Here is a 21,906-nt window from a genome sequence, read left to right on the forward strand (position 1 = left end):
CGTAAGTTCCTTTCACCCCCCCCCCCCCAATAACCCTCTACAAAGTTTTGCGCACTCTTTGAGTTACGTTCTGACTGGTTTCTTCGAGATTTCCGTCGTTCATCATGTAGTGTCGTTAGCTTAAGCATACGTATTTTCTGTTTGCTGGATCATAAACACCCGGACTGCGCTTTCTCTACGAACTCTACGTTTGTTGCTGACTTGCGCACCTATTGTACGACAGTGAAGCACAGGTTTTGAACATGATGTCATGCTATCGATGATGATGCGCACGTATTCTGCCCATGTTAAGGTCCGTGAGTTCTACCTCTGGATACCTCTGCGCCTCATGGCTTTTCAATGAGTTATGTTACTTGCGTAAAACTGACTACTAGGCTGCTCAATACATAAAGGCCGATAGGGTTTTCCCATAGTTTGTCGCTCCAGTATTCTTACACAGGTAAGCCGCGTATCAAAATCCTGCAGCCATTGCTTAGGCCGAAGTGCCTACTGAACAATATCAAAGATGTGCATTCTGACGATTTCCCCAGTCAATTCAAATTTGGCCGATGGAAACCCAATCGAGAATGCACATTTCTCCGACAAAAAAGCCTACAAAGTTTTCCTGCGTTTTTGTCCCTCGGTAGCCTTAAACGAAGATGGCATTAGGTTGAGTTAATCATATCCTACGGTGTATTCGCCTTAGAGTGCGACGATCTCAAGGCAAGTTTGAAAGATTACGGATGAAGAGCTGTGGATGAGCTCGTGCCTTCTGAAACACTACTTTTGACTAATGTTGGGCAGGACAAATCATGACTCACTACTATCAAGACGTTCAGCATCGTATGTCTGTCGCTCAACGGGGACAACTTGCTCATCTGTCAGGCAGCTATCTTAATGACAGTTTCACGAATTCGCGCACCGTACAGGTCCTGTGGAACGGTCTGCTAGAACGGTGCAGCATAGAGCTTAGTATCTGTATTATTAAGGAGAAGAATCATTAAACTTTCGTTGTGTGGTATCATTGGGGCATTAAGGACTTCGAAACTTATGCCGTAGATCTTCTGTTGACAATTTTATGACTGCTGTGCTTGTTCCCAATCAGGATCGTCTTATTTGATCTTCTGTTCAACTTGGCTCGAGCTTCTCCATCGATGGGATGCCAGCTGGTTCAGACCAAAGGACTACTGTTGTTTGCAGCTGCACTACAATCTGCCTCGCCAGCTCACCTGAATGGAACCTTGCTCACGCGCTTTATAGACTTGGCCCGTGAACTAGTTCATCGCGCTGACTGCCTTCGGTCTGGCACGCTCGATTCGGCTCCGATGATGCACTCCTCGTTCGTTTTACTGTTGCTTCGACATCTGCACGGCTATTTATTTTGCAACCCAAACGTGTGGATTCGAGCACCGCTTGAAGTACGTTCCCTGTGGGTTGCTGTACTCAGTATTTCAGCACTGAAAGACAACGCACTTTCAACTATCCAATATCTCATATCAACAGTTTGTGCAGTGTGCGACTGCGGCTTTTCATTTTGTCACCATCTTTTGCTAATTTTCGTCTATAGTTTACGGGTCGAATTGCCCATCTACGGTTCTTGTTCGAAAACTTTGTGTGCTTCTTATTTCATTGACTTATTGCACAAGTGCACTTGAGAGCACGAATTCCATAGTGGAACTACTAGTCACTGAAGTCATTCAGTCTATGGAACAGAAGTTGTTGGACGCTTAGAAATACTCAGTAGTGCGTCAGTTGATGATCATTGTGGTTCTCTTTGATGAAAACCGCATATCTAGTTAAGGTTTCGGGTCAAACCGGATTAAACATACCCTTTGACTTAGACAGCTTTGAGACGCCCTCCCAAGCAACACTGTGAAATTACTCTTTAAGGTGCGGTTTCCTTCGAAATTTCGGCACAGGGTAAGGAAGTTATGTGGTTGGTTTCCTGAGAATGTTAACCTGGAATTATCTCAGAACGCCATAACGACATTTTGCGCCCCAACGTCAGGGAGGGCGCATAAAAATCATCCAGAAGCTAAACATGCCCAGTAAGGAAAAGGGGCGAAGGACTGTCTGTCATTGAAATCGCAGTTAATCGGGTGAAAGTGTTTTACATTTTTCCTCTGGTTGTTCTGTGAAAGTTTTGTCGTAATTAGCAAGTGCTGAGTAAAAATATCCTCAAATTCCTTCAACGAAACGAGTAACGACACACGCTACCCATGGTTGTATTATTCACTTTTTTCCGTGTAGATCGGACCTTACACAAATACGATGTCAGAGAGTACGTTCCAAAGAAGATCGCAATTTTGTCCGTTTCCGTGGGTGCACTCCGTTTGGGGAGGTGGGGAAGCACTATCTTGCGCATCGGCTTCATCATCATCGACAGCATTTCAGTGTTCAGCACTGACGTTTCGCTGTCGTACAACCCTAATTTCTTAAATCCCCTGTTACAAAAAGAACAAAAATGGATGGGGAAAATATTTAGTGCCATGCTACCACCATCTATCCAAGGTCTATCGGCGACCTATCTCCAGACACCCACTCGGGCACTCTAAATAGAAACTGGTAATGAGAACAGCTACGCATTTAAGGCGATTTCTTTGGTGCATGAAGCCACTGACTGCGTGATTGAGCATCATCGTCATTCGAATCAAAACCGAGTGAGAACACTGGTGCTTCATTGCCCTATATTATCAATTTATTTGAATGAAGCCTTATAGTTGAAAGAAGGAAGAGGTGGGACAGGGAGGGGACCCAGGGCTAGCCTGCTAGAAGCATCCGAGACGCGTACAGCTCTAACCATCATCCAGATAATCTGGATGGAACCTGACAGCATGAAGGCTACTGATATCGGTTAGCCGCCATGTCTCTCCAAAGTACAGGGACTTAGCATGATTGATAAATGTCTGACAGTGTCAGTTATCAACTCCGCTAGGACAAGGCTTGGTAAAAAGAGCGCTTTCATGGAATGCGAAGTACGTGCCCTGACCTACGTAATCTATGACATGTGATTGGGTCATCCACCACAGAAAGGTTGCTTCATCGCAAAACCATGTAGCCTACCTCAGCATTTCTAACCTAGTGTTCCAACCAGACCCAGCCAATGCTTCGCATCCTTCATGATACGATTACTTTGGCCAACCGCACGAGCCAATAATAGCGCATACGCTGCGGCCTCGAATGCCAGTTCAGTGAATCGTCGAAGTTAATGATGTAATATTTTCCCCTTTAATGAAGCACCTTAGAAAGTTTACCTTGCTATCCCTCTTGGTAGAAGACATTCTTCCTTAGGAAAACAGTTGCTTCTTGGAACCCCCCGAAGGTTTAGTACATACAATCTTGCTGCGAATCACAATTGACGCTTGGTTTGGTTGCAGCATCATTCTCGACCTTAGCGTCTTTAGTTCCACGAACAAAATTTCTGCAGCCGGCACATCTTAACTCCCACACATATTCCCTACATGCGTAGCCGGCCACACAACCCTATACTGGTTTAGATTCATATAGACACAACCGCTTCGCAACATTCGCAATCCTTTCAAACTTAAGGCGATGAGCCTCCCTATGTTGTCCGTATGCAGCTCATCTGAGAAATCGAGTCCAAAGGAGTTGAATCCCTTTTTACCATCGACGCAGTTCAACGGACAGAATCTTCCCCTCACTTCAGTCGTGATGTGTTTTTCAATCCTTCCACTGTGAATAGTACAGCGATCGCGATGTTTTTCGATTACTTCTATCTTGGTCTGTGTAAACTAATAGTATTTTGGTTCTCATCTTTCCTTTGGGTTGTATGACAGCTATTTGCCGAACCGGTTTTAACGGAATGGTTTTTTAGTGTTAACGTAACTTAATACTTTATCGTTCCTGATGCTTTCACCCAAACCTAGTTTCGTCAACTATATGCAATTTCTGGTATCTTTAACAGGTACAGGACCAACTGTATCAATTCTTGGCGACGGAGTTTCTGGCCGATGTTGTTCGACATGGGTGCGTGAATAGAACGACTACCGTGTTCCAGTCTATCTATACTCTTAAGTACTATTATGCCCTTGCAGATCCTCGCAAACGTAGTGGTTTCCAGTTGAAAACTCCAGGTAAGCAAACAGTTTGTGTGACCGTTTGGTTTCTTGGTCATTCTCTTTCTCAACGCCATTTCCTCAGACGTACAGCTTACATTCAACCGGTGTAGGCGCTTGCCAAATACATTTGTGTGCAGAGTGTTGCATCAGGGGTCGACGATGATTGAAGTTCCCTAGTCCCCGACGATTTCCCTCAGGTCTTGATTTGAATGCAAATGCACTGTGGTGTACCCCTAAGTGTGCAGTGATTCCCGTTTAGAGGGACCGTCTTTCGGACCGATCAAAATCTTCTCTTCCTGAACACAAATAAGTTCTAAAACACTAATTTCTGCTTGTTTGCGTATGTTTCGCTTTTATCAACCCCGTTATAATTGTTCCACCAGAACTGTTTGATGGAGAGTGACTTTGAGTGACTTTGCTCTTATGGTAAGGTTCTTGTCAGGTTTATTCACTTCACCTGACATACGTGGGCGTCATTGTAGCCACTCAGTCACGTACCTTCTGAGTTGTATTATGGACATCATCAACAGCGGTGCACTAATATCATCCGCAACCTAAACTAACGGTTTCCACTCAGTGTGCGTTTTCCTACTCTCTTTCTCATCAGACTGTTCACATGTAGCCAAAAGAATCTTGTTATTTGCTATTTCAGCTTATTTCTATTGATTGGTGCTCAATATCAGTTTTTAGGCTGATGATTAAGTTTGCAGCTGCTACTCTCCTCGTACTATTAGCATCAGTATAGCATCAAATCAACGTTAATTATGGTTCTCCGGTTTTCCCAACAATGGGGATTGACTATTTTCAGCAACGCAGCTCTTTTCCGAGTACATTCACTGTCAATCATTATTATGGCGGTGCAATCCCGTAAAATCAGTCAGATGCGGATGCTCGCTCCATTTATTTTTTGCGCCCACGGTAGGCTATTTTGTGAATCTAGTCTGTTGAATGATAAGGCTGTTTTAACCTGCTCAGTTGGTGTTCATGTTTACACAACTTCGCTGCGGAAACAAACCGTAGCAAACAACGTTTATACAATTTCATTTTTGTCTGTGAGTTGTTTCGTGTGGAATGTTCCCCGTGAACGTGATCCAGTAGTAAAATGGGGCCGGAGAAAATGGTCCTTTCCTGTGAAGATTTATTTCCAAACAGGGTTTCCTTAAATGGGGATCATTGTCTCCAGTGAGAACCTTCGCGCGAATTATCCGCCACACACCTGTTTGAGGAGAATAATTTGCCCGCACTACAACTGGTCTGTTTGTCTATTCTTCATGTGGTCTGACTGTTTTTGTTGGCGTTATTGAATATGGAAGAGAAATCAGTATTCTCATTAGACTTTTACTTGATTATCGGGATCACCATTTGAGGTACCTATTTCCAATGTATTCCATCGTAGACAACCTACCGCTTTCCAACACGGACGAGGTATTGAAATTACGTGCCAATCTTCTTGTGTATATCAAACAACTGGTGGTTCGTCATGGCTCCATTCTGGATACCGAACTACAAGCGCTGCTTAATTACCTACTAATTGTTCATGAGGTGAGTAGTCCTCGCTCCGTTCTTCCGTCTCTCGTATTCTCTAACAGTCCTTCCCACAAGTTTCCTTAATTTTTAGACATTTTTACTCTTTTTTTGAGGATGATCATGTCAATGCCAGTTTCTTCATACTGTACATTTGGAAATATCGGAACTTGGGGAGGAACATGTGAGGATTGGTTATCTGCTACTCTTGGGTAATTGTGGGTTGTATCTGGAACAAATCCTGACCCTGGATAGGCTTTTTCTATCAGGCTTACATGCTATGCTCTGCCCCATATGTCAGCTGAGCAAGCACCGTAAAGTGCCATGTAGGTTCGGAGAAATACGGCAAGGAGTCTTCTGGAAGATGCACGCGGGAGCTCCATACAGGTAACAGCTTGTGGTCTGTAAGCCTGCCGGTTGAAGTTTATAGTGTTCGTCTTCAGAACCATTGGGTGAATTATTTTGTTCACCGAATCTGCTTTCAACGTTGATCTAGAGATCCACCGGTGATTAAGCCTGCCCGCTTAGGCTTCTACCCTAGAACGGTCACGGTCCGGTGATTTAGCTTAGGCTTCTACCCTAGAACGGTCACGGTTGCGTGTGAACAGCTATTTCAGCCCTGCATGAGATATGAGGGGATAACCAAAGGCAGAGAGACTGCCAAACAAAGATGCATACCGCTACATATTTGGACAACCAGTGTATCTGAACCGTCACAAGATGCCGCTTACCATAGTACTTCATTCGACCGGCTTTTTTTCTGAACGTATACTTCCTTTACACAGGGTCGTTTCCTCCTCCGTAGCTTAGTTTAGGCTGCGTGAAATGACAAGTTTAGTATGTGCGTGCGATTTGGACAATAACCTCGTTAGCGTAAATCCTCTAAATGCAAGCACGCTGCTCGGCACAATCTAAGCAAAGAGAGGCTACAAATATATGCTTTGTCTCTTTTCTGACGTGACTAATCTTAGTTTACATATTCATGATTTGCATTGCTTTTCTTTTCCTAACCAGTGGTATCCTTCAAAAACGGAAAGTGGCACTTCTCATTTGGTTTAATAATTCCGACTAAATTGAGATTTTTAATGTGTCGGAAGCTTCCTTGTCGGAACACAAACTCGGCACGATGGGTTCTGTTGGTCTGTTTAGCATTCTTGTTGAGCAGATACTGCTTTGTTCCGTTTCCAGACTTGTTTCACTCATGAGTTTTCTCAAAACCAATAGGTTTATTCAAAACTTACTTTCTCCCCTGACCCTCTGTTCATGTCTTTGCAATCCACTACAGCAGCTATCACAATCCTATAGTGTTACCAAAGCGTTTTTGTATATAATCCGTTGATTTTCGACTTAATCCATACACATTTTCTTATACACTGTAGGATGAGAATTTGCACGATGTGCTGTATCTGATCACAACGTTAGCCATAGAGCAACCCTCGCTGATGGGACCTGCTTTCATCCGGAATGACGGACTGCATGTGGTTTTCAAACTCCTGGCTTCCGACGACGAACACATTCGGGTGTATGCCATCAAACTGCTCGGCTTCCATACTCAACAGTGTAGACTATTGTGAGTTTAGTTCCCTTTCCTTTTCTCTGTCGTGTGTGGGACTTCTTAGCTTGATTTTGTAGTCTCGTTCGTCCGAATCGAGTAATAGGGGGGATACCACTAGATGTTGTCTGGTTCCATATTTCTTGGTGATTTATCGCTTCATTTGAAGCAACAGCTTCGTCAACAAATTAGGCGCAGCCTATTCAAGTTAGTCCCCTTTCCATTAGTATTGGGCGGTCGCTTCAGACGCGGATGTGAATGAAGCGTCCTCAAATGGTTGTTGCTCGACAATTTTCCCCGCTCAGCTTGTTCACCACCTGGTTAGCTGCTTTGTTCGCGGTCGATTCATTTTCATTGGTATAGATTCCCGAACAGCTTGCTATCGAGACTGTTTGGTATGACCCGTTCTGTACAGCAGCACCTTATTTTTCCCATCCAATAGACGCAGTGAATTTTACAGTACCTCTAACCATAGAATACTTTTACGTAATAACCCTATTCTGCTTCCCATTTTGTGGCCAAGCCATTAGCTACAAAACGGGATGAAGAAAAGAATATTAACAGTCACCACAAACTGGACGCAACAAGAACTATTTTCGAACTATTTTTGGTTCTGTCCTACTCTTCGGGATAAATCTTGGGATTTTAACCGTTTGTCTCCTTTGTTGATATTCTCTATTATTCTTAATTCTGATCCCTCTCCTGGGTTTCCGATGAATGATTTCTTTCGTTGAGTGAAGCACTGGTCGGTTGCTGTTACCTATGGTTGACTCAGCTGTTAGCTGTGCGGACGTGCATCTCTTCGTGGTTTTTGCTTTTATTCTATGAAACTACGGAGCATGGTGAAACTGGCGACCCCTGCATGGTGTTGTAAGGGGATTCGGTACAAAGTATCCAATTTTACAGATGCTAGCGTAATGTATGTTAGTCGAGTTTGATCATTTGGAGCAGAAAATCAAATTTTTCTATTTATTTAACCAAAGCAACTCTCACTCGTTCGCCAAGTTGAAAGGCGCAGAAGATAGCACCAATGAAACTACCACAGTACTTCTATGATTGTGATCACCCGTATGGTTCTTCAGAGCCGGTGATTAGTTTTCCATTACGATTCGTAAGCTCTCTCAACGCACATCAGCTTGTCTGCATTCACACCTGTTCGAAAAGCCAACCGTGTTGCTTAGACTCACTTCTTGGTGTCAGTTTAATAGTTTCCTGCTCGACTGGTCAGTTGTTTGTATCGACAACCCGACTCCATTAAAGCATTCCTTCCTTTTTTGTAGGCTGCTTCAATGTGTGAAAAGTGCCTCGTATTATGATCAGACGTAAAGAACGTAAAGATACATCTTTGTATTTAGACTAGCGGGTGGGACAGAGAATCAGTAGATTATGAGACATATATATGACGTATATGAATTTTCCACGGACGTACTTCCTCATACCCGTCCTGAAAATCGTTTGTTCCAATTAATGACGTGGTCTTGCTTTAGAAAACGCGAAGATCCTATGGAGCGGTACCGTCTGTTCACCATGCTCGCCGATCAGCTGAGTCATTCCACACCGGCTATGTCGATGCTCACCTACAATGTTTTAATAGAGGTAAGAATAATTTTCACTGGAATTCAAATTCGTGAAAATTCACGACATCCTTTCCGTTTTATTTTGGAATGCTTTATTATCAATATCTGGTACTCTTTGTTCACATTATATCGGACTCTTTGCCATACATCGAACTGGATGTGCTGTCGACCGGCTGGCTTTTCTGCATATTGTTGCGCACTATCGAGGATTACTGCGAATCGCGTCACAATCTGCACGTGCATTTTTATGAACTCCCAGTCTCAGTAAGAAGAGTGGACCCCTTGTTCTCTTTCACCAGATCTCCTCCAGAATGCTAGCCGTGTGGCCTGATTCGCCTACACACGCAACAAATCAGTATACATGATGTGTAGCACGCAGACAACTACAGCACACCGGAAAGTTCCTTCCAAAACAGTCTACTCCGGTGTTCAGTTCGGTCACCTCCAGTCCCGTGGACCAGTTTAGCGTTTCCGAGGGTTATCAACTCAGGTTCAACTACAAGCCAGTTTATGAATAATTTTCTGGCACTCTCCTAATCCAAAGTTTCGAAGGCCAGTGGAAGTTTGCCAGTAACTTGAAAAGATTTTGAAATTATAATAAAAATTTCATCCTTTAATGAAGCCTTTCCATGCTCAAATGCCAAAAACCACTGCAAAACGGTGCACATGTCAGGAAACTCCACGTAGATTAGTGCCCGCAGCAGCCCTGCCACGAGCTGTTGATCAGCAGTGCAAATGACATACTGAGGATATGGTGTCGCTCCTGCTTCAGGCATGCACTTATAAGGCTGGAAATCATCGGCTCTGACCCTACTGTACCCTGCTTGAAAAATTAAGATTTACGAACGATGTAGCTGTGATAAGTGGTTCCCCTTTTTTTCTTATTCAAACACATCAGTACTCTAGTTCCGCTTGGTTCTCTGTATGCTCCGGGGCTAAACAGTGAGACTGGGGTATTCATTGGAAAGTGCATCTAAATGATTTGGATGTGTTCCGTTAGGAATGTGGTGAGAAAGTGGTGATTAAACTCAGTCGCGTACCGGATAAGTTCATAACTCAGCACTAATATGGTTCCTTTTAGGTGTGAATGGTTTCCTCAAGAGCTATCTCATTCATTCCAGAGCACTGTGAACCCTGAGTTCCCTTAATTCGGATACGCCAGTCTAAATGAATGTTCAGTGTTAGTTATAGACAACGACGGATTGCGTGTGATGTTCAACAAACCGTCCAAGTTCTCTAATGCTTGTGGCTCTTGGATAGTATGCCGTTTTAAGAAAAAAACTGGCTGTACTCTTGTATATCTAGATCTATATAGCTCAGGGGTTAAAGCGCGAACTTAAGGACCTTCCGGTCAATATTGTTACCCCTACTATCGTTATCATTATTCCATCAAAGCTTCGGTTTAGCCGTGGAGTGTGGACCAAAATCTATCCTAATACCTGGAAACAGCTTGGGTGTCATTTTTGAATACACAGGGTATAACTGATCTCAATAGACCCCAACCAAACGGTGGTTCTGTGAACAATGCGCCATAACCTCCTGCGCCCCCCATTACATCCTGTTTTCTTGAGATTCGTCGCACACTAGATGTGCTCATTCAGTTTCGAATCACTGATAAACCTATATTATGCGGAGCTGAGTCGGTTATCGTTGAGCACTTGGAGGTCACACTGTGCCTAAATTGAATCTTGATCAAGTTGCTACTAATATGGTGACCAGATAATTTTGTTAATGTATGACGCGAAGCCGTAAGCTGCCACTTTTAACTGTTTATACATGACGTTGCTTCCCACTATATACTCGATAATATCGAGCGCAATCAGTCCGAACAAAGATCATGTGCTTTGTTTGCCTTTTATGCCCGGTAATCAGTTTGAAGTTTAAGTTTAAAAACCACGATATGAGATCAAGGATGTTACAGTCACCTTGAAGGCACGGTAAGTTGCTATTTTGAGCTCTAATTATTCAGCTTGATGTTGAGGATGTGTAACAGAAAATCAGAATTCTGAAACAAAGTAGCTGTGCAACCCACGGGCTATCAACTAACACAAACAACGTGTTTTCAAATGACAGGTACCTGAACTATGAATCCTCACAGTCACACACGTTTCCACACACACCCGCGTACATTTGGAAGCCTGGTAGACAGAGGCGAATGATTACGCACCGACGACAAATAAATAATAATCGTTCAGCTCCAGCACCCTTTCGGTGCCTAGCTGCCATGCCATGGGAGAGAGGCACGAGGGCTAGGATACTGCCGGGTCGCCCAAGACAGGGGAAGTCGAGAGGCAGAAGTCGGGTTCGAACCACGGACCTTCCGATCAGTAAATTCGCGTTCTAATCACTTGGTCCATCTCGCCCACGGTGCGATATAGGAAGACTGACTTGACAGACCGAACAGTATGCTATTAGAAAAACGGTAACCTAGACGCCTCGGGATGACGAAAAGAGAAACAAGGGAGATAGATGTTGCATCGGGTCTGGTATTCTCCATAGAAGCGTGACTTTCGATGCATCCGCAAACTCCTAAATGCCTATGATGAGTACACAATTTCCACATAGGTATTTGCATACGGCGACACCTGGTACTGGAGACGGGTTTAACCAAACTGCAGCAGTTCAAAGTCTGTCTATCGAATTCACTACGCCTGTGGTCAAAGGGTGCAGCTACTCTAGGCACAAGTAGCAGGACATCAATGGCATTCTGGACTTTCACGAATTAACAATCATATTAAACAATTTTGTGCGTGGCTCTTCCTTCGCAACACACACTCCACTGCAGACTTCACGCCTCTGCCCAGAGGCGATAGGGTGCAACTCCCACCCCGCCCATATCAACCACCTTGATGAAGTAGTCTGTCAACCGTCTAGGTTAGCCTGACTTTACAGTTCAACAGGCAACTCAAGGCAGCCTTAGGCGAGATACCTCTCGTGACATTGGTGCGCGACCTCAACGGACACAGCCACTTTCTTTGTCATTCCAGCACCCGTTTCTGAGAACTACGAGTCAAACACGACACACGCGCAGGCACTAAAATCGAACCCACCTGCGGGAACTGACACCAACTGATCCGAATGACAGTTTACCTAGCGCTTATTCATTGCACTACTGTTAGGTCTTCGAAACTTGTCACTCGTGATAATTGAGAAGTCGGTACTAAAAAGGGTCATCGTCACATCGTGTTTTTTATTTAGGCTGCAGAGACCAACGACAAGTGCTGTTTACCCTAATTTTCATTCTCAACAACCTCTTTATCAGGTATTGCTGGATGACATTACCACGAAACCTCATTTAACCCCCATGTCTCCGCTCCCAAAGGAGGCAACCATCAAAAATGCCAGTAAGTGGTTTATCGCGCGTCACAGAATGCATTTGTTTATTTTACTATCAAAGTTTTGAATATGTTTCACTTTCCTCAGTAGTGGACTGATTCTCTGACCCACTATTTTATGGGCTATGTTTTTTGGTGACTTAATAGTTTCCTTTTTGTTCAGATTCCGTGGCTCGCAGACTATGTTTGCAGTACTGCTCGTTCGAATGCTGATAATTCTAGATGTAGTTCAATTAAACAAACCTGTCGACCGAGACTTATTAGATCGACAATGTGCATATTGACCGCTTGGTACGTAATTCTCGAAGTCTCATTATTTTTCTTGCAACGCATTTTCAACTCTTATACACGAGATTTTCATTCGTCGTTCGGCGCGAATTTGTTGTTTTTGTACTGTATTCATGCCCTCGCAATCTGGCACCGAGTTCTCAACTGGTCCTCAAGGATAATCTTTTGTCAGCTTAGATTGTTCCCAGACAACAACAGAACCTCAGTTGGTCAACCGATGTGTGAAGCGAGGTGAAGTGAATAATTCATTCACGTGAAAATGACATCAACCCCTTTTTTAGTTTCTTTTTTCTGTGTTCCTCTGTATCATTCCAAATTAACTTGAAACGCTCAGTATCCTCCATTGTTTGTTGGTCCATGTAGTTGCCAAATTACTCGACAAGTGGAGACATTTCTTGAACCGCCAAAGGCTTTCTCTAAATGGAGGGGATGTCAGTTGTAATATTCCGCCTGCTACAGGAGTAGTCATGACCTTTGTAGATACACACGTGTTTGTCGTAGCGTATCACAGTTATCAAGGACAGTGATAGTGGTAATAGAGTCGTTTCCGTTCCCTACCTTACAGGTGTTTTACGCGTTATTTCGACCTTGATCCGCCGCTCTCCTGCCACTCCCGAACTGCAACTCATTAAGCAAACATTCCTACGACACCTGATTGCTCTGTGTGGTGAAAACGCTACAAATAGACGGTAGGTCCGGCAAACAGTTTTTGGTCTTTCCTGGCCCGGTATTTGTATTGTAGTGAACAGCTTTGGTTTGCACCATCCGTGGGTCGCAATCCATTTGCTCTCCCAGTGTATTTTCTTCGGTGTTGGCGGAACTCACATAGAACTATACCAGTCGGTGTTTTCAAGACAGTGGAGGTAAAATTATTACTTGGTGGCTAGTGCAAGTGCTTCGTTGGCCTTTGTATAGAATTTGAGCTATGCTGCACGAATCTCACGAAAGCACATTCTTTTCAAGCGAATCAATTGAGAACAAAGGTGTGAATTACTGTGTCATTCTTTAGTTGTTTCGACAGTGGTTCATATGGCCCACATACTCTGGCGCTTAAGGCCGACAGGTGCTGGTTTGCAGATACCCGACAGCGGAAGTCTGTTTCACCGTATGATGGTGATAGCGCTGGCAGTTAGTGCTCTATCCAGTGCCCTAAACGCCTCTGAAGGCTCTTTGTAAGTTCACCATGAACAGCTTTGGGAACACCTTGTCTCGGAGCGCAGAAATAAAATGAAAATTCGTTCGAAGATCCCTAGTTGCAACAGCAATTCTCATCTCAGGTACACTTAGTTGGTTTAGCGAGCACTTCGCAATGTACATCGAATAATTGTAGTGAGTGGCCGGTTACCCAGTGTTTCTTGTAACGTACAGATCGACCACAACTGGCTAAACCGAACGTGTAGCCAGATTCCAACTACGTCCAGCGCAGCTCAGAACTTTCGGGTTGTGGCGACATCATCAAATGCGGAAAATTTTCATAACTTTATGAAATTGCGTCAGGTCCGTTTTGTTAGTAATCGAGCTTCAATCTTCACCGAAGCGAAAAAATGCCGCTGGTGCATGATCAGAGCCAGCACCAGTTGACCATCTGTCCCGCCATCGACAACAAGTACCGGTCAGAGTTGATGATTGACGAGATACGCCAAGTAGTGCGTCGGCAACCCGGACGGTTGAAGTAAGCACTAGTTTTGAATAGATTATGGTCTAGGCACAAGCTGAAAAGCCTCTCCATGTTATTCTATCGGATGCTATCCAGGCAAACGATCTGGACAAATGGGCCTCTCAGTGTTAAGCGGTCCACAACTAGCATGATGACGGTAAACGGGGCTATGCAGTAATTTAGCTCATTTGGTAGTTGATGTAACTGGTTCTTGATGATACAACGGCCAGTTTGTAGCAGGAAGGACAAACGTTTAGTAGCGCATGTTGATTGCGATGCTGGATACCTAAGTCACGGTACACAGAGGACTGTCGATTGGGATGCAGTCTCAAGGGGCTCAGCTGTTTTATCCGAGCAGATGGCCACTTCTGTTTGACCGACGCTGTGACGGATCTCCGGAGAAACCTCCATTATACTTTCTGAAAAAACCTGAGCGTTAGAGTGAGTTCATTTTCGCGTTATCTACTTGTGGAAGCCTCTCAGCGAGCCAGCATAAATCAACGTTTAAGGTCCCCCAAAGTTACTGACAGGTGATTGCTGATCTACGCACATTAGAACTGGCATGGTTGAAAGTTATACTGAAGCGAAACAATCAAATATTGATTACGAAATACCGATTACAACCGGTAGGTGTAGACTGTGGCAGTAACTATTTCGAAGTCATTTTACAGTGGCTAGAATGCCCAGGCGATAAGACCAAATAAATATTTGGTGGCTGTGTAAGGTGGAGAGGGAGATTGTTTGAAGAAAGCATGGTGCATATAGAGTGTAGACGAGTATCGATGTGAAACAATGCCGCAGCGCTAGCTTCTGCGTGACCTTAGCTCGTCAAGGCCATTCGTTACTCCAACCTCGCTGACGGTACGAATAAATATGATTAAGCGTAAATTTTTCAAGCTGATAATGTGTTGGAATATTGGTAGCTCGGGTGTATTGGTTGGTAATTGATTAGGTGGCTGTTGATCTGTTCGCCGAGCTTGGCAATTAATTTGCAAACGTTTCGTCACCATTCGAGGCGACATCTTCAGTGCACAGCGCACACTTCACAGCGCACTGAAGATGTCTCCTCGAATAGTGACGAAACGTTTGCAAATCAATTGCCAAGCTTGGCGAACAGATCAAAAGCCACCTGATCAGTTACCAACATTTTCCAAGCTCTTCGTTCCCGAAAGAGCTCAGTTCTTGTGCTGTCCATCCTGCGCCTTCTCCGTCCGAGCAGATTTCATTGAGTAGGTAATCGATCACCAGACGCAAGGAACGTGACCTTATCAGCTTCTCGACTTGTTTCCGAGCGGTACTAAATCACGACACGTGCAATGCTCGGTGATTAAGTGCCAATCGCCGAACTCACAGCGACTGTCTCACATCTTCAAAGTAGTATTGATGTACTGCATTGTTGTGGGTATGGTTGCACCGTTTCCAAATTTGCGTTGACTTAATCACTCGCTGTACACTTTCCCACGTATAATTTGTCTTCGAGCAGTTCAAAATGAGAAAACATGTCATGCGGCACTTCTGATCCTACCTCAGAGCTTTTCTAGATATCGCTGAACATATCGGCTTTCCGAATCAGCAGATGATGTCGCAGGGCCGTTCACATGATTTTCTGGTTATTGATCACCATTCTGATCCCTGTGGACAATGTAAACACCACAAGCAGAGCGCAGCAAAGTATAAAGAGAACGAATGCCATCCTGAAACGTAGTCACATGATGCTTATTTTCCTCCGTCTATGATGAGGTTATTTGCTAATTTGAATAAACCATGTAGATAGTGACCAAAGACTTCATTTGCGGGTTCAATACAAGCGTACTCTTCAATCAAAGTATCTCGTCCTCTTAGTTGGGTCACCCCATGCTGAAAGGCCGAAAGGCATTATACGCCTGTTTCATTCTGATTGGAATTCATCATCGCATCTCACTAAACCCCGAGGTGATTCGAACCGGCGATTTCCCAGCCAATAGTCGAGGAGCCGCTAGTCAGCAATGTAACTCGTATTGAAACGCCATATCACCACCCTGTCTTACGTCACGAAATTCACATCAAATTGACCGGCTCCTCGAATGATGGAAGATTCACTCGTCGTGCAAATCCTTCATCCTTGTGAGATACCGAGGTTCGACCAATTTTATACCAATTTTTATCAAGTCACGATTTGCATTCATTGCCGACATACAAAAAGCATCCTCACCCTCACCAAACACATGAGTACTTGTAAATCAGAGGTAAACATCAGTATCCCATCGCCACACTACCACATACGAACAACAACTATGGGAATAACAAGGTACCTATGTCTCCTGATCGGTACTTCATTCACTGTTGGGGTGTATTGACTTGGGTTTGATAACCATTACGGCATTCAGATGTACATCCACATGATAGTAATAATCGGTACCAGTTATAACAGGAGCGATTTGTTACATATGTATATTCCCCCGTATAAGAAAATCCGTCTCCGTACACTGAAATTTGGTGTAGTTGTGGAATTAGTAGGACACATAAAGTCGTCAGACTTCAGTAACATCTAATCAAGTGGAGTCAAGCGTAAGGGTTTAGAGCTCAGCTGGAATGTTTTACTCCGGTGTGGTATGGTATTCTTTCGTGTCTCGCCGGTTGTGCGAACGTACGGGCTCACGGATGCGAAAGTGCTTCTATCAGTGACCTCATCACGATGACAATGGAGCTCGAACAAACGGTGATATCTTGTTTAATAAACCATCCGGAGAGCCTAAAATCGGGACGCTAATGAGGTTATACCTAGCCCGCATTCAGTTTCTTCTGAAAATTCCTGAAAATGACTGTCCACGGTATCCAAAACGCCTGATTGCAACATATTCCACCGCACTGTGTTCCGTTTTTAAGCTCCATGTTACAATCCACGTTCATCTGTGTTGTTCTATACGAGATGAGCCGAGCCACGTCCGGACCTTCAATTATGGTGTCTATACTCATTTACCTCCTCTGCAGCATGAAATTATGCGCCACCCTTCCTTCATTAGGAAAATCAGTGAGTAACTACCACGGATTTCCGACTTATTCTGTTACTATCTTCTTCGCGATTTGTCTTCGCATCCAATTACTCGCGAGTTTCTCATGCCACTGACGGTCTGCAGCAATTACGATTCCCCGTCCACTTGGGAATTGGCCTAGTAACGTAGTACCATAAGCCTGAGATGAGGACACTGTACGTTTATTGCTCACTCTTACGAACTTTTTCAGCATTCATCTAGCAGAAGTTCATATTCCGAATTTCAACTCTGTAGCCCAAAAAACATTCTCGGCTACTTTACAAGCATTACTACAAGAGGGGTGCTTATTCGTATACTTCTGCCACCCATTTGTAATGTTGCAAATGCCAGCGGACTGAAACTACGGTTTACTTATCCGAACCTCTTGGACCTGTGTTTCTAGATGTGACCCAACCAGAACAGCACACTAGGTTTACAACTCTATACGAAACAAATAGGATGGATACTGCTAATTAGTTTTGCCTAGATATATTCAACACTAAACTTGCACATTGGTTTCACCCCCTTGTGATATCGCAGAACACTGTTACAGCTTTCTCTGTGGCAAGACTGTATCTTCCAGCTTACTCCATTCTATCCGGCTTCGGAGGATGAGGCAGTGATATTGGCTTGTGTTATGAAAATCCTACGTGTTCTTCTGTTCCACGCTATCCGTTATGAACGTGACGGATGGCGTGTATGGATCGATACATTGGCTTTGCTTCACTTGTGGCTGGAAAAGACGAACAAACAGGTGGATCTTGTAGACGAGGTGAGCGTTCAAGCATTGCGATACATCAATAATAATAATAATAATAATAATAATAATAATAATAATAATAATAATAATAATAATAATATAGTCGTTCAGCTGTAACATTCTTTCAGTACCTAGCTGCCATAACAAGTGATAGATTGCTTCGCACCCTTCGAACAAATATTCCCACCGAGTAGACCGCCTCGCACTGAATTTTTCCTCGTTGTACGCTCATTCGATGAAGTAATCTTGGAACCGAAGTGGAGGCATTTTCTTATTTCCGTAACAGTTAATTTCCTTCCCGCCCTGAAAAAAAACAATGAAACTGTACCATGTCGTTTACTTTATTTTAAATGTAGACTATCACTTGAATCACTGCATGACAAAGGCTCTACAGATACACTAACCTGCCAAATCAGTGAGCTATTCTTGACAATTTGACGCTGAAAGTCTACCTATTGAGTGGTTTCGTAAAGGCGTCGATCGAAGGTGATAGAACCGGGTTAGTAATACACCCAAAATCACTAGTTACCAGCAATTAACATTGCTTTCAAGAATGTGTCTTCATCTTTTTGGTGGCTGTTATTCGATTGGAGGAAAACTGCTAGTTCATGTCGACCAGTTTAATCGGGATGGTTTTTTATTCCCGTACAGGTGCGTGTTTCACCAATGAAGTGCAGTACTGTTGAATATATGTTTTATCCACATCGGACAAAATAGAATGATGTTGAAAATATCCGGATACAAGTGGTGTTTTATTACCCCAGTGAAGAAGGCGTGCGATACCATTCTCGTTGGCTACCCAGAAGGAAGCAACCACATAAGGAGATATTGCCGAACATCTCTGAGGTGTATCCTTGTGGGAGATTACCATACAATACTTCTTTGTTTCTACGTGTCCCCGGTATTGTAGATCTTGGTGATCATTTTTGGTAGCGATTTCAGTTCTTTTGGGAGCTAATGCAGTAAGTAATTCATCCGTCGATCGCGGTCCACGCCATTGCCGTAAATGCCAATAATAAAATCCCGCTTACGAGGTAGCCGAATATTACTTCACCTCTGTTTACATCAAGTAGCCGCGCGATGTAGTGTCCCCACTAGGTCTTGTTTGGCTTTTTCTTCTGTTTAGATCGGTTCTAAGCAGCTTGGCCTACTGGTTTCTGTACTTTTCATCTTCCCCCTAGCTTACATCCACGGAGAAAACTTCTAAAAGATTGGTTGGAACCGCAGCTTCCGATGCAGCCTCGACTGATGCTGGACTGGACTTAGCTAATCCGACTGCTCGCCAAGTGATTAATCAGCTAGCTACATCTGGTGCCTCCGAGGTTTCACAATCATCTTCTGTGTCAAACTCATCTCCTCCATCTCTGAATGGTTCTTTGGCACATGACGATGGGGAACTGAAACGCCCCGAACAACAATCGCGTACACGTAGGTCCTGTTCTGAAAGATTTATTCTTCATACATGCGTCCTTCACCTGTGCGTATCTACCTTTTAGTAGCTTACTAACCGACAGATTTCGTGCTGCTTCCGAATACCTACTTTCAGACCACTTCCTTCTGGAGGGTCATGTTGTTTGCATGATATTTCATGAAAAGCTGCGAAGAGGTAGCATTGCCGTTAGATGAGGATGCATAACATCCTGTCGTTTATTTAGCTCCCGGTTCTTTAAGTCGTGTTGTGATCACTTAAGCAGTGAGAACCGTTATGGTCACTTTTCGATTCGAATGAACTGAACTTAAGTGATCAGTTTATTCGTATTTGCCGTGCTCACAGGTGTCTCCAACCCCTGAGTGGTGTCTAATTCAAGCGTGTATGGCGGTTGGGCCACCCAATGGACCTCGATAATGACCAAGCAGATCATTCATTGTCATCTGCAATTTTTTTGGCTAAATATATCGGCTTATTTTTCGACTTTGCTCTCAGTGAACCTTCGGAGGGTAGGCTTTATACTGAGTGACCGATTTCGTTCACGTCACTAGCTTAAACGGTCTTCCTGCTGTCGAGATATATACTCAAACGCGTTTTCCTCCCATTACAACCCTTTTCGGAGTGAATACCCTCGGTCGCACCTGGGTTTAAACTCCAAAAACAAAATGAAACTATTACTATGCCGTGCGCGGAGTTTGATCAACTATAGTATATATAGCATGTATTCACAGTATAGTTTTTTACGAACTTAACTGGTGTGTGTAATCTGCTCAGCGATCCACTAGCTCTCCTGATTGGCGCAACCGAGACGACTCTCCTGTCAGGTAGGAAGCAATAAAACTCAGAGACCACACAGTTACGAGCGGACTAAAACTGCCATTCGGATGCGACTACCTGTTTGAACGAGACATGTGCACTGATTATACGCCCCCCATTGGTTGAAGGTGAAATCCCACTAACGGTAAGAATATTCAGAACTGTTGAAGATTTAGTCAAATTGAGGGCCGAGTTTCGGATGAATTAACAAGGACGATTGCGCCAGGATTGTGTATGGTCTGTTCGGATACGAGTTCCCTGAACGGCTTTTCAGTGAACTGCACTTATATCCACAAACCCTATTGTCGTAGATATACTCTTCTGTGCTCAAATGTCCCAACTTTCAACTATCTATATTTATTTATGCGTACAGTTTTCGTTTTCTTCCCACGCACCTTTGTAGAGTATTGAGTTGAAAACTGTCACGTTTTGTTTAGTGGATCCTCCATATTCAATGATTATGTTGATAAAATGGGACGTTTAGATCTACCGCATACAGATTATCAATTGTGTGCAATATAGTTGGGACTTCTTAATATCTTTGTCATATAAGCTGGTTAGTTACCCCGGAAATCTAATTCCAGACTGGGATTTAGCTCACTGTCACTTCCTCTTATTTATTTGCTGTGCATCATTTCGGTAACCACGATATCCTATCGTTTAAATCTAGTTGATCTCCCACAAACCCCGAATTCATCGAAACCGCGAAAATCTGTGACCGAGCGTTTTCTGGGTCCGTTCAGGTGGTCCCACTTGCATCAGTTACTCTTGGATGATCTCCTGAGTTCGATTGAAGAGGAATTGGGGTGAGTGTTTGATCACGGGAGTAGCTTTTTCAATGGGTGTGTTGTAAATTTTGAGGTACTAGCTAGCAGTTTCATTGGAAAGGCATAGGCACACAACTGACTGACCTGCTTCAGAATCACCATCCGTGACCTCATCTGCGTGGTCCTGGTTGTTCCTGTCTTACAGTCCATGAAATAAAAACCAATTGACCCCCACTCTCTGTGTGCCTATTTCCATGATTAGCTGTGATGGTTAAGGTTGGGTTACTCTCATGCAGCGCTTGCTTCACAGACTTTGACATTTCCCAAAAAGACTGAGAGACATTGAGTACTTGCGATTGGTGTACTGACTTTTTGGGCGTTATTTTGGCGCAGCTTCGGCGATGACAACTGACATCTCGGGTGGACGTTGTCCCATGAAATTTCCGTTAATGCTAGTGAATCCCACCGTTTAGCGTATTCAGCCAACTTCGGCATCATCTGCCATCTTTCCTTTCTGTCTGCAGCTTAGTTTCATCAAAAAATGTGCCATATCAAGATGGTTATTCAATCAACCCAGTACGGTCCCCAAAGCACGGATTCACGGGCGACGATCAATCCCCCTCGTCCTTTGCGGGTGAATTCATTGGAGTATCTTTGGATGCGACAGATAGTGGCGCTCAACTGGAAAATCGTGCGTTAACCGTTCTACACGACCCGCCGAATAACTCGTTTGCTATTAACCTTATCAACGTTCTCGCTGATTGTACTGATGTTCTAGTGAGTGCCAGTGGTGGCCTTCTACCTCTGTTGGCTGCAGCCACTTCACCTACGGTATGTCCATCGTTCTCATGCTTCAATCGTTGAAACACATTGGTTGTAATTAGTGGTCCTGATAACTTGTCCACACCGACCACTAGAACGTCCGAATGCTTTTCCACTTAGGCGTAAAACTTAGTCTGCTCACTCATGTAGATAGTCTGTCAGAATGTCTCACCTAGTTGTTTGTTCAACGCGAATACACCAACTTGATTGTTCCCAGTAAAGACGAAAAACCTTACGCAACTGAGTTTTTCGTGATCCGACCACTTACCTTCTGCTATCATTTTTTTGCCTTTCAACTACGGAGCCTCCT

At 43.9% G+C, this 21,906-nt stretch overlaps 1 protein-coding gene across 1 annotated transcript in view; it reads left to right on the plus strand.

Annotated features, from left to right (window-relative positions):
• T265_12542 (hypothetical protein) overlaps window positions 1–21,906 on the plus strand; it is a gene marked incomplete at both ends in the record, with an annotated part of 63,399 nt that overhangs the window by 9,232 nt on the left and 32,261 nt on the right. Inside the window, 11 exon segments of the mRNA XM_009164266.1 lie at window positions 1,085–1,397; window positions 3,905–4,073; window positions 5,455–5,600; window positions 6,962–7,152; window positions 8,622–8,730; window positions 11,974–12,055; window positions 12,900–13,023; window positions 17,543–17,774; window positions 18,944–19,190; window positions 20,678–20,813; window positions 21,299–21,605. Coding sequence (XP_009162530.1) covers window positions 1,085–1,397; window positions 3,905–4,073; window positions 5,455–5,600; window positions 6,962–7,152; window positions 8,622–8,730; window positions 11,974–12,055; window positions 12,900–13,023; window positions 17,543–17,774; window positions 18,944–19,190; window positions 20,678–20,813; window positions 21,299–21,605 — 2,056 coding nt within the window.

Source organism: Opisthorchis viverrini, assembly GCF_000715545.1.
Source record: "Opisthorchis viverrini unplaced genomic scaffold opera_v5_4, whole genome shotgun sequence".
NCBI lineage: Eukaryota > Metazoa > Platyhelminthes > Trematoda > Opisthorchiida > Opisthorchiidae > Opisthorchis > Opisthorchis viverrini.